Source organism: Lepus europaeus, chromosome 6 (assembly GCF_033115175.1).
Source record: "Lepus europaeus isolate LE1 chromosome 6, mLepTim1.pri, whole genome shotgun sequence".
Classification (NCBI taxonomy): domain Eukaryota; kingdom Metazoa; phylum Chordata; class Mammalia; order Lagomorpha; family Leporidae; genus Lepus; species Lepus europaeus.
In genome coordinates this window covers 279,234-295,923 of record NC_084832.1, presented here as the reverse complement: position 1 = coordinate 295,923, position 16,690 = coordinate 279,234, and the positions used below count along the sequence as shown (strand labels likewise).

The window sequence follows — 16,690 nt, the reverse complement described above, 5'->3', positions numbered from 1 at the left end:
TTGATTCTGTCAACAAGCAGTCACGCGTGGTTCACAGGTGCGATGTAATCAGCGCTCAGCCGTCAGCCAGCTGGTGAGGGTGAGGGCACAATGGCACACGGGGCCAAGGGAACGGCTGCTGGACAGACGCGCAGAGCCTGGCTCAGGAAGGCGGGAGGGCAATTCTGATGAGGGACTCCCAAGACGGACGACGTGGCCTGGCCATCCCCCCAGGGCACCCTACAGAGCAAGGGCCTTTGGTCCAGCAATCTCAACCCAAAGCTTCAAACCAAGGGCATACACATTGTCTCTGTCTCATCACAATCTGAGTTGTCTGGCCCACACTGAGCTTTCAGTTAGTAACGATGTGCTGCTGATGATGAAACCCGGATTCTCCAGCTGCTCCTGAGAAATCAGAAGATCTTAGTGCCCGGCCACGCTCGCAGGAGCTATGCGGAGCCCTGCTCCCAGCTACGGCACCCTCAGCAGCCCAGCAGGGCCAGCTGGGAGCCTGCAGCCTTGAGGCCCTGGGTTGTCAGCAAAGCCACCACTGAGGTATGCCTAATAGTGAGGGCAGAGATAAAACGTGGTCAGGACGGTGCCCCTCCCTGCTCTGTCACATGGACCTGGTCAGCACGGTGTCCCCTCCCTGCTTCTGTCATGGGTACCTGGTCAGCACGGTGTCCCCTCCCTGCTCTGTCACGGGGACCTGGTCAGTACAGTGTCCCCTCCCTGCTCTGTCATGGGTACCTGGTCAGCACGGTGTCCCCTCCCTGCTTCTGTCATGGGGACCTGGTCAGCACAGTGTCCCCTCCCTGCTCTGTTACATGGACCTGGTCAGCATGGTGTCCCCTCCCTGCTCTGTCACATGGACCTGGTCAGTATGGTGTCCCCTCCCTGCTCTGTCACGGGGACCTGGTCAGCACGGTGTCCCCTCCCTGCTTCTGTCATGGGGACCTGGTCAGTATGGTGTCCCCTCCCTGCTCTGTCACATGGACCTGGTCAGTACAGTGTCCCCTCCCTGCTCTGTCATGGGTACCTGGTCAGCACAGTGTCCCCTCCCTGCTTCTGTCACAGGGACCTGGTCAGCACGGTGTCCCCTCCCTGCTCTGTCACGGGGACCTGGTCAGCACGGTGTCCCCTCCCTGCTCTGTCACGGGGACCTGGTCAGTATGGTGTCCCCTCCCTGCTCTGTCACATGGACCTGGTCAGTACAGTGTCCCCTCCCTGCTCTGTCATGGGTACCTGGTCAGCACAGTGTCCCCTCCCTGCTTCTGTCACAGGGACCTGGTCAGCACGGTGTCCCCTCCCTGCTCTGTCACGGGGACCTGGTCAGCACGGTGTCCCCTCCCTGCTCTGTCACGGGGACCTGGTCAGCATGGTGTCCCCTCCCTCCTTCTGTTGTATGACCCTCCATCAGGTCCCAGGGTAAGGCTGGCTCCAGAAGTCATTACAAGAAAACCAGTTTGCTCATATTTACCACACGGCATGGCAGTGAATACTGTTGGCTGGGCACAAAATAAGACTCAAGGCCCTTGTCCACAAGCATGTGGCACCCTCATGGGAAGCTGGCTGGAGACACGGCAGTGTGTGCAGACAGCCTGGAGTGTGAAGAGTCAGGTTGGGTGGGAGGAGCAAGTGTGAGCTGGGTGTCAGTAGTCCGTGTGCACTGAGTCTGAGGAGCAGGCATGAACTGTGTGTGAGGAGCATGTGAGTTGGGTGTGAGAAGCCCAAGTGAACTGGGTGTGGGAGGCACATGTGAGACTGATGTGAGGACTGTGTGTAGGTGGATGTGAGGCGTGTGTGTGAGTTGTGTGTGCGGGGCATGTGTGAGTTATGTGAAGAGCTCACGTGAGACAGATGTGAGATACATGTGTAAGTTGGGTGTTAGGAGGGTAGTCAGGTAGGTGTGAGGAGGGTGTGTGAGTTTGCTATAAAGCATGTGTGAGGAGCCCAAGTGAGTTGGGTGTAAGGAACACATATGAATTAGGCATGAGAAGCACATGTGAGATCGAAATGAGGAGTGTGTGAGGAAAATGTGAGGTGCATGTGTGAGCTGGGTGTGGGGTACATGTGTGAGGTGGATGTAAATTGGGTGTGAAAAGTATAGTAAGTTGGGTGGGAGGTGCATGTATGAGCTGGGTGGGAGAAGCTTGTGTGAGGTGGTTGTGAGGTGCATGTGTGAACTGGGTGTGAGGTGCATGTGTGAGCTGGGTGTGAGGAGCACATGTGAGGTGCATGTGTGAGTTGGGCATGAGAAGCTTATGTGAGGTGGTTGTGAGGTGCATGTGTGAACTGGGTGTGAGGTGCATGCATGAGTTGGTGGGAGAAGCCTATGTGAGGTGCATGTGTGAACTGGGTGTGAGGAGCGTGTGTGAGTTGGGTGGGAGAAGCCAATGTGAGGTGCACGTGTGAACTGGGTGTGAGGTGCATGTGTGAGTTGGGTGTGAGAAGCTTATGCGAGTTCGTATGAGGAGTGCATGTGAGACTGATATAAGGAGCACTTGTGATTTATGCATGAACCACGAGTGTTTTGAGTGTGAGGAGCCAGTGTGAGGCAGATGTGAGGAACACGCATATATTGCTGGTGAGCAGCGGCTGGGAGCTCTGTCACCCTGACTTGTTGCACTCCAGTCTTTGTGTGTCCCCTCCTCCTGGCAGCCCCCGTGGCAGGAGTTCCCACAGGGCCTGTGCAGTTCCTCCCCTCTGAGTGACGTCATTGCTACCCACCTGGGATTTCCTCAGCTCACAGGGCCTGAGATACTTCCTCAGGCCAACAAGGCTCCTCTGCTCCCTTGCTAGGCTCAGGGGCTCCTGCACTCTGTTGCTCCTCCCTCCAACCTCTGCCTCCTGGGACACACTGGGCCTCCCCAAACAACAAACACATTTGGACCAAACAGAAACCATCCCATGGGCCTGTCCTGTCTGCCTCTGATCCTCACAGTCTCCTGGGGGAAATAAGTTACCGCTACCCCCTTAAAGACAGGCTCAGAGGCCAGGGCTCCCACTGGCCCTTCCCTTGCCCACGAGGAAGCAGGGGCTGGAATCGGTGACGGGCTCAGTGAAGAGGATGGGACACCATGGCCACTCAAGGGGCTACAGGCAGAGGCTGGGAGGCAGCCCCGGTGACAACGATGTCACCTGGGGTAGTTTGGAGGTGCTTTGCCTTTGCCTCACAGGGCTGTACCCTGTGTGTGCGGACTCTGGCATGCGACACTGACAGGTGGCCACTGGTAGGGAGACGCCCAGACAGGCCGGCAGCTGCCCAGGCCTTCCTCTACAGGCTGCCCCGTCCACTCAGCACCACCCCAGACAGTGCTAGCATCTCCCATGACTCAGAAAAGGGAGAGACCTGGGGGATACTCCCCACCTCTACCGGGATGAGATCCTGCTCAAGAGGCAGAAGGGATGAACAAGACAGCTGTCTCCGCACCTACCTATGATGGAATCCCTCCGGAAAACGTCCCGGTCAAAGATGTAAAACGACAGGTAGCGGAAACTCCGAGGAATTTCACAGTAAAAGTCCTCTCCATAAAAGGGGCTGGAAAACAAGAACACGTTTGTCAGAGCTGCACGCAACCTCAGACCCACTCCTGTCCTCAGAGCAGCACAGCCGCATACACTGTGGCCAGCCCAGCTGTCCAGCTCTCACAGGCCTCACAGGGAGCCCTGCCTAAGGTACCAAGTGTGACCTCGCAGCTTCCCTTTTGTTTTTATTTGAGAAGTAGAGACAGAGAGAGAGAGAGAGAGAGGGAGATCTCCCATCCGCTGGTTCACTCCCCAGATGCCTGCAACAGCCAGGAACCCAGAACCCAACTGGTTCTTTCACATGGGTGGCAGGGAACCAAGCCCTTGAGCCAAGGGTCCATGGAAACACCTGTGCCATCTGTCAGGTAGCACTCGGGAGACACGAGATGAACTCAGTAGGAAGCAGGTTGTGAAGGGTCTCTGGAGTTGCCAGCGTTGTTCTTACAGGTCTGTCGGGAAGGACCAACAGCCCCGTATGTGGCTTGGCGGCAGTGAGCAAAGTTGCCGAGCACAGCGTGGTCTGTGGTCACCAGGGAAACCATTCCCAATCCTAGCACAGGCACTCCAGGACTGTGACCGCCTGGGGAAGGCAGCCTCGCTGTTCCTACCAACAGCAAGACTCAGAGCCTCAGATCCGGGCAGGTCAGACGGAGAGGTGGGCGGAATTCCGCCTTCATGCTGACTAGGGCTGAGGTCCCAGAGAAGACACCTACAAGATGAAAGCAACAGGAAGACACCATGCTTGCCAGGGGCATCCAAACACCAGGAAATACTGCAGGTCTCATGCTCAGCCTACACAAAAGTCAGCTCGAAACAGACCACACACCCACACGGAAGAGCTAACCCACAAAGCTCTCAGAAGACACAGCAATAAATCCGCAACCTGGAGCGGGGTAAAGATCTCCTGCTGGGCTAGAGCATGCACCGGTGTACTCTGAAGGGGGAGACTCCACCCAGTGGTGGTGTCCGAGAGGTGGGCCAGTGGCAGGTCTTCAGGTCACTGGGGGAGGCCCTCAGCAGCTGATGAAGGGGGAGACTCCACCCAGTGGTGGTGTCCGAGAGGAGGGGCCAGTGGCAGGTCTTCAGGTCACTGGGGGAGGCCCTCAGCAGCTGATGAAGGGGGAGACTCCACCCAGTGGTGGTGTCTGAGAGGCGGGGCCAGTGGCAGGTCTTCAGGTCACTGGGGGAGGCCCTCAGCAGCTGATGAAGGGGGAGACTCCACCCAGTGGTGGTGTCCGAGAGGAGGGGCCAGTGGCAGGTCTTCAGGTCACTGGGGGAGGCCCTCAGCAGCTGATGAAGGGGGAGACTCCACCCAGTGGTGGTGTCCGAGAGGAGGGGCCAGTGGCAGGTCTTCAGGTCACTGGGGGAGGCCCTCAGCAGCTGATGAAGGGGGAGACTCCACCCAGTGGTGGTGTCCGAGAGGAGGGGCCAGTGGCAGGTCTTCAGGTCACTGGGGGAGGCCCTCAGCAGCTGATGAAGGGGGAGACTCCACCCAGTGGTGGTGTCCGAGAGGAGGGGCCAGTGGCAGGTCTTCAGGTCACTGGGGGAGGCCCTCAGCAGCTGATGAAGGGGGAGACTCCACCCAGTGGTGGTGTCTGAGAGGCGGGGCCAGTGGCAGGTCTTCAGGTCACTGGGGGAGGCCCTCAGCAGCTGATGAAGGGGGAGACTCCACCCAGTGGTGGTGTCCGAGAGGAGGGGCCAGTGGCAGGTCTTCAGGTCACTGGGGGAGGCCCTCAGCAGCTGATGAAGGGGGAGACTCCACCCAGTGGTGGTGTCCGAGAGGTGGGCCAGTGGCAGGTCTTCAGGTCACTGGGGGAGGCCCTCAGGACAGGTTCTCCAGAGGCCTGAGTCTTTCAGCTCAAGCTCAGCCTAGGTGCTCTCCTCTGGCTCACGATGTGACCAGTGCTGCCACCCCCACCAAGCCACCATGGGGCTGCCTGCTCCTGTGACCTGGCGGTGAAATGAAATGAGCCTTTTGTAAAGAAACTCCCCTTGGGGATTTCAGCTGAAGTGAAGGCAGATTAATACACCACCCAGAGCACAGCTGCCAAAGACGTCAGCAAATCAGACGTCACCGAAGCCAACAACATTTAAAATCAATGTGCTTTATTCCAGCAGGAAAGTGGTGAGGTGGCGGAGGGGGAGTGTGTGCACACCAGTTGTAGACAGGACTCGTATCTGGAATGCATAGAATTCACAAAACTCAACAGCGAGATGACAAACAAGTCCATTAAAATGGGCAAGATCTGAACAGATGCCTCACCAAATGTCCAACCAGCATAAAAAATGTCACCATCACTGTGTGTGTGTGTGCCTGTGTACATGTGTGTGTCCATGGGCATGAGCCCACGGGTGCACATGTGTGTGGTACTTCACGTGGACCGAGTCCTGTGCCCCCTGCCAGGGGGCACAAAAGGAGGAGCCTCAAAAGGAGCTGGACTCAGTGTCTGGACAGTAGGAGGCCACTCTGGGGCCCAGCACAGATCCCACAGGTCAGGATGCAAACCGCCAGAGCTCCCTTGGCCAGGCCCCTGCTGGGCCTGGGCTCTGTGTACTGAGACCCTCACCACCTCCCCAGAACCGCAGGGCGCGGGCATAGCGGATGGCTGCTGCCAGTCTCACATCCAGGCCACCTCACTCTCATGTCTGGCGTAGTCAGGGAGGTGTTTTCTGCTGTCATTGTCACCCACTTCCAGGTGTCACCCGCCTTCAGATGTCTTCTGCAATGGTTCACGGGGCTCAAGGTCCCTCATAGCTGCCTCTTTCGGAAGCTCCTCTCTCTTCACGCACAGTGTCTAGTTTATGCGTACATCTCAGGCACCCCAGCTTCCACGGAAGGCGTCGACATCACTGGGGCTCCTCCAGTCCTCCCATGTGCCCCCAGCAGCTTCCCGCCAAGGCCTCCCCAGGGCCCCTCACTGCTGAGCATGGTCCCATCTGGACAAATGACTCCCACAGGGCCCCATGCAGCACTGGACACTGTGTCCCCAGACTTGTTGCCAAAGCCACGCTGTGGACTTTTTAAAAATTTATTGTTTGTTCGAAAGGCACAGTGACAGAGAGAGAAAGACATCTTCACTGGTTCACTCCTTAAATGCCTACAACAGCTGAACCCAGGAGGCAGGACCTGCACCCAGGTTCCTCGCGTGGGTGGCCAGGACCAAGGTATGTAAGCCGTCACCCGCTGCCCCCAGCGCACAGTATAAAGGGAGCCGGGTCTGAACGGATGCAGGACTCCATCTCAGGCACTCTGATACGGGATGCAAAGCCCTGTGCCACACGTCACCTCCACCACTGACATCCTGAGAAGCAGCTTTGGGAACCTCATCCCTGCACGCTGTCCCAGCACCCGCCCTCTCAGGCTGCCCTGTGTGGAACTCTTCTGGGGACTGGGTGCTCAGACGAGTTCCATCCGCTCCTGAAGGCTGGGAGGCTCCCGTGAGCCCGAAGTCCACCACCTGCCTCAGAGCCAGAGCTGTGCTGGAAGGCAGGGGATGGGGAGGCCACTCTCTTACATCTGAGGTCACCGTCTGAACACTTTCTCCTCGTTTTGCAGTTCAGTTTAAATTCTCTACTTAACGTTGTCTCCTCTAAGTTATCTCAAGTCCTCCAGAAATGGGTGTCAGCAAAAGAAAGCCTGAGTTTACGCCCTGAGCCCCTACGTGGGCCAGGCCTCACGTCGCCGCTGCACAGGGAGATCCAGGAACCCTGAAGTCCCGTGACAGGGACACGAAAGGGCCTTGTCCATCAGCATGCTGCTTACACGGCAGGGGCGGAGGCCACGCGCAGGAGGAGGTGTCAAGCTGAGCTGCAGGAGGCTGCTTCCCAGCAGCAGCTGGCGCACAGGCCCTGAGGCAGGCAGAGGGCAGGGAAGGAAGAGGCTGGGCCCGGTGGTCTGGGGCTCTGCACTCATCTTCAGGGAGCCCTGGAGACCTCCAGGGAAGGGCTGGAGGGGCCAAGGTCCAACCAGCTTCTGGGAGCCACTGCTCCTTTGTAAGGAATGCAAAGGGAGACTCCCGGAGCGTGGACACTCCCGGAGGAGGGACCCACTCCCCACAAGGAGGTCTTGCCCAAAACCAAAGACCGACCTCAGCCTGAGCCCTTAGGACACTTCCGGAAGAAAGGAAGCCAGGGATGTGACCAGAGGCTGCCCCACCTTCTGGGACAACTGAAAATCTGACGAGGATTCCATGAACTGAGCCCAGGAAGCTTCCTGCCCACCACACCCAGGCCAGGGAGCTGAGGACAGGGGGACTCAGTGTCACCAGCTTTCCTGGGCACATGGGCTCGTCTGCGTCAGAGACCCTTTCCTGAGGCCTGAGGGAGGAGGTGAAAGCCAAACACATGTGGACATCTGTGTCACTAACATACAACACGCTGTGGGCACATCTCTTCACATACAACACACAGCTATGCATACACTGAGGGCACCTCTCTTCACATACAAAACACAGCCATGTACATGCTGTGGACATGACTCTTTACATAAAACATACATCCACATACACACTGTGGACATGTCTCTTCACATACAACACACAGCCATGCACATGCTGTGGGCACCTCCCTTCACATAAAACATACAGCTATGCACACACTGTGGGCATGTCTCTTCACATGAAACACACAGTTACACACACATTGTGGACATGTCTCTTCACATACAACACACAGCTATGCATACTCTGTGGACACTTGTGTCTCTAACAGCCACACACATGCCATTTACACCTGTGTCTCTAACAGCCACACACACCCTACGTACACTTTTTCCTCCAATGCACAACACATGACCACACACATACCATGTACCCCTGCATCCCTAATGTCCGAAGCACAGCAAGGCCTGGCTGAGGCCACGGAAGGGATGACCAGTGTCACCAGCCAGACATATGTGTCTGCCTGCCCCTGCACCAGAACCAGTGGCTACCCCAATGGCGTGACGGGGAGTGAGGGGCAGACAGAAGGCAGGTTTGTCCTGCAAACATTCAGCCACAGGGACACACACACCACCGGGGTGCTCCAGGCCGTGGACTGTGCTGCATGTATTTGCTGAGACCACGCCACCACTGCTGTCCACCAGCCACTGGGAAGCAGCCCCGGCAAGAGCTCACTGCTCACAGGACCTCATGCACGCCAGACCATCTGTTCGCCGGGTCTGTGCTTTCCAACAAGGGGGCCAGTTCTGTGCACAGGGATTCAGACTTCAGCTCTGGAGCTCACAGCCACGTGTGACCAGCAGCCACCAAGCTGCACAGAGCAGATGCCGCTTCCAGTTTTCTGGAAAGTTCTGTGGGGCTGTGCTGGGGCTGTGTCCCTTTGAAGGTCAGAACCCTGCTCCACCCTGGGTGAGACCGCGTCTCCTTCACCCTTCACGGACAGTCTGATGGCACCATGGGCAGGGCTGAGCCAGGGCCACTCAGCAGGGCTGGGCAGTGACACTTTTTCTGAGCAAGAGTTCTTTGGGACACACATCCCAGCAAGAGCAAAACGTGGCAGTGACTGGGAGCTGAGGGCCAAGACTCTCTTCTAGAAACTTCTCTGAACCCTCTGGAGACCTGGCGTCCACAGTGCAGCCCCAGGGAGCAAGGAACCTTGTGTGTACACCTCCACCTGCAGGGCTGTACCTCCACAGGGGACGCCATACCTGCAGGGCTGCACGTCCTCAGGGGCCGCCACACCTGCAGGGCTGCACCTCCTTGGGGGCCTCCACACCTGCAGGGCTGCACCTCCTCGGGGGCCACCACACCTGCAGGGCTGCACCTCCTCAGGGGCCATCACACCTGCAGGGCTGTACCTCCTCGGGGGCCACCACACCTGCAGGGCTGTACCTCCTCGGGGGCCACCACACCTGCAGGGCTGCACCTCTACAGGGGCCACCACACCTGCAGGGCTGCACCTCCACAGAGGCCACCACACCTGCAGGGCTGCACCTCCTCAGGGGCCACCACACCTGCAGGGCTGCACCTCCGCACGGACCACCACACTAGCAGGGCTGTACCTCTGCAGGGTTCACCACATCCTGCAGGGCCACCCACACCTGCAGGGCTGTACCTCCTCGGGGGCCACCACACCTGCAGGGCTGCACCTCCACAGGGGCCACCACACCTGCAGGGCTGCACCTCCTCAGGGGCCACCACACCTGCAGGGCTGCACCTCCGCACGGACCACCACACCAGCAGGGCTGTACCTCTGCAGGGTTCACCACATCCTGCAGGGCCACCCACACCTGCAGGGCTGTACCTCCTCGGGGGCCACCACACCTGCAGGGCTGAACCTCCTCGGGGGCCGCCACACCTGCAGGGCTGCACCTCCTCAGGGGCCACCACACCTGCAGGGCTGCACCTCCGCACGGACCACCACACCAGCAGGGCTGCACCTCTGCAGGGTTCACCACATCCTGCAGGGCCACCCACACCTGCAGGGCTGCACCTCCTGGGGGGCCACCACACCAGCAGGGCTGTACCTCTGCAGGGTTCACCACACCTGCAGGGCTGCACCTCCTCGGGGGCCACCACACCTGCTGGGCTTTACTTCTTCAGGGGTCACCACACCTGCAGGGCTGCGCCTCGGCCTGAAAGGCGAGACAGAGGCTCTGCTCTGACCTGGGCCCTAAAGTCCTGGGGCCATAAGAGTCACTTCAAGCTGCTGGAGGGTGAGCCCTGAGGCACAGGCCCACAGAATCCAAAATCACTTCTGGGCCTCACCCAGTAACTGCTCATTTAACAACACTCTTTTGTTTGTTTGTTTTATTATTTATTTTGCATCTTTCCAGTGGCAAGTACTTCTGGAAATGCCAGCAAAACCGACAGCTACACCCAAAACCTCCTTCATCAATGCCTCACCCCCACAGGACCCTGTGGAGCGCTGGGTTAACCAAGAGGACACAGAAGTCCACACAGGGGCCGGGTCTGGGGCCTCCGTGGAAAGCAGAGCCTGCGGACTCAGAGCCCTTACTGCCCATGGCTGTGGCAGGTGCTGCCCTGAGGGCTCCATGTCCCCAGCCCAGCACCCACAGTGCCTGCCTGCGCTTTCTGTAGAGGAGCTTCGTCTTGGAGCTGGGCGAGACACAGAGAGGCCTCACACTCGGGCACCTGGTAAACAGTGCTGGGGAAGGTGACAAGCAGGGATCCAGAGACTGGACACGTCAGTGCACACAGGGCACCGATCCGGGTGCATCACTCTGGCCCCACCTTCCCCCCACTGTTCCTGGTCCTCTGCCCGCCCCCACACATCTGGTTCCATGAGTTACTCATAATTAGATGCATGTGCCAATTTCTGTAACTTCCCTGTGTCTTCTCACTCCTTTACGACCTGAATTTTGTTTGCTTTTTAAGGACACATTCATTGGAGGGAAGGCTTCCTTTTACTTTAACTTAAAGTAAGAGGCTGCTTTTGCTTTGAAGAACAAAAATCTATCGAGGAGGAAGCTTCAGTCGTAAAGGCAAGATCAGACCCATGGCGATGGCTGTCACGAAGCCCATGCACACATCTGGGAGGAGGAGGAGGAAGAGGAGCTGTGGCCATGAGGGGGTCGGGGAGGCACGGCCCGGAGCACTGTGGAAGCATGTGGCCATGCCGCACACAGCAGCCTCCTCGTGGTGCCCATGAGACCCAGCTGTTCCCTCCCAGTGTGCACGCTCCACAGAAAGCATGGCACCCTCCCGTGGGGTGCAGGCCAGGAAGGGGGAGGGGGAGATGACATTCCCACACTGCCCACACACACTGAAAGCAACACAGTAAAGCCACAGCACATGACACGGTATAGCAGTCACACATCCGAGGCTACTGTCTAAGACCAAAACATCTTACAGACACACAGAGAAGTCAGGAAGGAACGCAGAGGACACGCCCTCCCAGCCTGCTTTTCCTATGGCAGCCACACACAAGAAACAGGTGCTCGTGTAGACACGCACACCTGTCTTTCAAAATCAAGTGGGGTCGCAGAACGCATCCTGCCTTCAGTCAGCTTGTCCCTCCCACATCAGACTACATCAAGACACGCCAACGACACAGACCCTAGCCGCTCCCACCTTCCACAGGCACGAACCACCCTGGAACGAACGCCCTTGTGGGTGCAGCTGACTGACCACTCCCAGAGAAGACCCCCACGGGTGCTGCTTATGGGGGAAGAGCCCACCATGGGAGGCCTCGGCCAAGCACTGACTACTGACCTACTGGCACCCCACACACACTCGGTCTTCTGAATACTTTTAAACTTTGAACAATTTATTGCAAAAAAAAAATCTATTTAATTCAAAGTTTTTGAAATCCTGCTGAGGTTGGGTATCCAACATCAATGTGCAAATTTTATTTATCACTATTACCTGTTTTAAAGGCAGAGCGAGATCTTCCAACCACGGTTCCCTCCCTAAATGCCCAGCATAGCCAGCACTGGGCCAGCCAAAGCTGGTGCTGGGAACTCCAGGCGGGTCTCCCACACGGGTGGCAGGGACCCCGCTGCTTGAGCCACCACGCTGTGTCCCAGGGTCAACGTTAGCAGGGAGCTAGAATAGGGAAGAGCTGAGACTTGAACCAGGCAGTGCACTGTGGGATGCTGGCATCCCAAGTGTCAATTTATAAGCTGGTTAGAATTTCACCTTCTCTTGAAATGCTCTTGGCCTGTTTTCTATTACAGCATCCCTCTTTTCATATTCTTACACTCAGGATATTAATTCACTTGGGAATTCTGAATTTGTGTTGCAAATTATTAGTGTCACTAATTCACAACATACAAAGAACACCTTTTTTAACTAAAACCACATATTTGTTAACAGCTTTGTCATCAGTGACATGTAAGATGTGTGACCAGCAATTCTGAATTGGGCTCCCTGGAACACAACGGATCCAGAGCCTTGGCCACATCAGCTCTCGGGCAGAACGCGGCAGGACCGGCGGCCAGGAGGACCGGCAGGAAGTGGCCCTGGTGTAACCACTGGATGTGCAGCGGAGTCCAGGGCCACGTGGTGGGGTGGACCACACCCTCGGGTCAGGCAGGGAGAGCTGCCTGCCCTCCTCACATCAGCAGGAGTGTCTGTCCCTGCCTGAGTTCTTTTTAAAGGAAGAGGACACCGGCGGAGCGTGGGGCCGTGCCTCCCACGGCCTGCGCAGACAATGTCTTCCTTCTGCTGGACGCGGGGACACACAGCCCTGGGCACTTCCCCTTCCGTTAGCAGCCAGCCCGTGGAGTCTGCACACAGGCACAGCCTTGTCCAGGCTGTGGTCAGCGTGCCAGAAGTGTGATTGATGCCCAGCCAGGCAGCCCCTCCCAGCTACGGGGATCCAGAACCCGCTGCGAAGAGAGGAAGAGCGAGCCGCCTCCGAGAACCAGGCCTCTCCGAGCCGCTCCTTGCCCGGTGGTTACTGGAGACGCTCAGATGAAGCTCCACAGACTCAAGTGAGCCTTCCCGAGCGAGGAGGCAGCAGCTTCTCGCAGAGAACAAGCGGGGCTGTGCCGAGGGGAAGTCGGGCGAGGGCGGGCGGGAGTCACTTCCCTGCATCTGCCAGTGGCTGCCCCAGCCCGCCACACCCGCTGCTGGTCTCGTGATGACGAGCAACGGCCAGCCAGCCAGGAGACGACAGGCAGGGCTGGCTCCAGCAAAAATGTCCACTTCCCAGCAGCGGGGGGAGCCTCGGTAGAGGGAGGAGCCGAAAGCTGAGAGCAGAGAGGCCTGGCCTGCGTGAGACGAGGCCCAGTGCCCGGCCGAGCACCGAGCACCGGCTCTCTGAAAGGAGCCAGCCTCCTTCAGGACAGTTCCCCACGGCTCCAGAATGTGTGTGTGCCCCAAGTTCTGACAGCTGGGAGGGGAGTCGGGGCCTGCACCGCCCGTGTCCAAGGATAACTGGCCACTCCTGCTTGGGATGGCCCACAACCTGTTCTGAGCCGGAGCAAACCTCGGACTCCGTGAGCCTGCTGCCATCCTCCCAGCACCAGGAAGGGACAGGAGAGAAACCTTCATGGCTCCTTAGCAGCTGTCTCTTACTTTAAACTGTGGAACCCCCTCCAGGGGCCCAGCCCCCAGAACTCCGTCACACATCACCCTGACCGCGCCCCAGCAGTGTCCTGGGAGAAGGGGCAGCTGTGCAGGGGAAATCAACCAGCCAGGAAGGATGAGGTGGGAAGCTGCACGCGCAGGTCCCTGTCAGACCAAGGGGGCTCCATGCCAGTGCCACGCCAGCACCATGTCAACACCACCGGCACTACTCCCTACACACCTGGAGTGCTAACCTTCTCCTGGGGTAAACGGAAAGCCAAGCTCAGGCCACAATTTCCTGTCTGCCCCTCCCCCTGGGTTTTGGCAGGACCGGGTGCACAACACCTCAGTGTGGTTTAAACTAGGTGGGGTTGTTTATTTGAATTTTCAAACCAAACACAAAGACTCAGTGAGAAAAGTGGGCTGGCTAGGGTAAGACACAGTTTGGCCCTGGACTTGGCCAGCCCCAGCCCAAGGATGAGGCAGGGATGTGGGGATTGCCCAGCTCCACCCATGAGGCACCGGAGGTGTGCACTGGATACCTGGAGTGTTAGCATGGACCAGCAGGGCCAGGCCAGCAGCAAGGAAAGCTTCCTTGCCCAGCTCTAAGACTCACTAGGCCCCATGGGAAAACTTGCCTCACTACTGAGACTCGGTGTCCCCACTGCACAACGGCTCATGTCCACCTGCGCAGACTGGCCGATGCCAGGACGGCACCCAAATGCTGGGGCCTTGGGACCCCTCTCAGTGCACACTCAAACACACACCCCACCCCCAGAGAGGGACCCCTGTGCTGCACTGGCCTCTACACACACACACTACCCCCCGCCCCCAGAGAGGGACCCCTGTGCTGCACTGGCCTCTACACACACACACTACCCCCCGCCCCCAGAGAGGGACCCCTGTGCTGCACTGGCCTCTACACACACACACTACCCCCCGCCCCCAGAGAGGGACCCCTGTGCTGCACTGGCCTCTACACACACACACTACCCCCCACCCCCAGAGAGGGACCCCCTTACACTGGACTCTACACACACACTACCCCCCACCCCCAGAGAGGGACCCCCTTACACTGGACTCTACACACACACACTACCCCCCACCCCCAGAGAGGGACCCCCTTACACTGGACTCTACACACACACACTACTCCCCACCCCCAGAGAGGGACCTCTGTGCTGCACTGGCCTCTACACACACATATACACACACACACACCAGACCCCCAGAGAGGGACCCCCTTACACTGGCCTCTACACACACACACTACTCCCCACCCCCAGAGAGGGACCCCCTTACACTGGCCTCTACACACACACACACACACACACACTACTCCCCGCCCCCAGAGATGGACCCCTGTGCTGCACTGGCCTCTACACACACACACTACTCCCCGCCCCCAGAGAAGGACCCCTTTGCACTGGCCTCTACACACACACACAACCCAGACCCCCAGAGAGGGACCCCCTTACACTGACCTCTACACACACACACACACACACACTACCCCCCACCCCCAGAGAGGGACCCCCTTACACTGGACTCTACACACACACACTACCCCCCACCCCCAGAGAGGGACCCCCTTACACTGGACTCTACACACACACACTACTCCCCACCCCCAGAGAGGGACCCCTGTGCTGCACTGGCCTCTACACACACACATACACACCCCACACCCCCCAGAGAGGGACCCCCTTACACTGGCCTCTACACACACACACTACTCCCCACCCCCAGAGAGGGACCCCTTTGCACTGGCCTCTACACACACACACACACTACCCCCCATCCCCAGAGAAGGACCCCTGTGCTGCACTGGCCTCTACACACACACACACCCCAGAGAGGGACCCCTTTGCACTGGCCTCTACACACACACACTACCCCCCACCCCCAGAGAGGGACCCCTGTGCTGCACTGGCCTCTACACACACACACACACACACACACCCCACCCCCCCAGAGAGGGACCCCCTTACACTGGCCTCTACACACACACACTACTCCCCACCCCCAGAGAGGGACCCCTTTGCACTGGCCTCTACACACACACACACACACACACTACCCCCCACCCCCAGAGAGGGACCCCTTTGCACTGGCCTCTACACACACACACTAGCCCCCACCCCCAGAGATGGACCCCTGTGCTGCACTGGCCTCTACACACACACACACACACACACACACCCCACCCCCCCAGAGAGGGACCCCCTTACACTGGCCTCTACACACACACACTACCCCCCACCCCCAGAGAGGGACCCCTGTGCTGCACTGGCCTCTACACACACACACAAACACACACACACAAACACACACACACCCGGAGAGGGACCACAGGTCCTTACAAACAAGCTAAAATCTGACAGGGTCATTCAGGGTCCAGCTATGATGCTTAAAGTGACAGAAACGGTGACTCTCTAGAGAGGCCACGCCGCCTGACACTGAGTGGTCACAGCACACGTTTCAAACTCTGTAACCTTCAGGAAGGCCCTGCCTGGGGGAAGAGGTTGTGGGGGAGGAGCCCAGAGAGGAAAGGGAGGGTGGCCGGCCTGACAAAGAGGCTGCAGGTGGGTCTGGCTCCCTGGCTCCCAGGCTCCCAGAGGGTGGCAGTCCCACAGTCTCTCTGGGCAGCAGCCTGAACACACCTGAGAGCCTGCCCAGCAGAGACCACACACGGCGTGGGTGTTCCGAGCTGCAGAAAAAACTGAGCTGCGGGGCTGCCTGTGAAGGAGAGACAATGCCACATTCTGACACAGGTGTGCTCCTGTGGCTCGAAAACAGAAGCTGGAAGACCCCCTGGCTAAATGAGGAGCTGAATCAAGACACAGCGCAGGCACGGGGGCCATCAGGCACAAGCAGGCACCTCGAGGCTGTACAAGCCACGGCTCACGGCCCACCCTCCAGGGAGCCTGCTTCCAAATCTACCAGGACCTGGGGACAGCAGCAGCAGCAGAGCCCAAACAGAGAGGTGGCCCTGTGCCCCTGGTGGCTTCCCCCATGCCACTCCCTGCCCACCAATCCCTGGGCCTCGAGCCAAGAGCTCCTCGCGTCAACACTCTGCAAGGAAGGGGGCCACACCTGTCTTTCAACACTGGATGTGGATCCTGCTCCCAGACACGGGAGGTGAAGAAACAGACAAGAGAGAAGACCCCTTCCTCACCCCCAAGTCAGTAGGCCGCGGCCAGGCGTGC

General features: G+C 58.5%; 1 protein-coding gene across 3 annotated transcripts in view; it reads right to left on the bottom strand.

Moving 5' to 3' along the window:
- The window catches only part of RASA3 (RAS p21 protein activator 3), a 139,577-nt gene that overhangs the window by 72,173 nt on the left and 50,714 nt on the right, over positions 1–16,690 (bottom strand). For all 3 annotated transcript variants that reach the window (XM_062193894.1, XM_062193895.1, XM_062193896.1), the window contains one exon: positions 3,417–3,520. In XM_062193894.1, the coding sequence (XP_062049878.1) occupies positions 3,417–3,520 (104 nt within the window). The remainder of the gene's footprint in view (positions 1–3,416; positions 3,521–16,690) is intronic.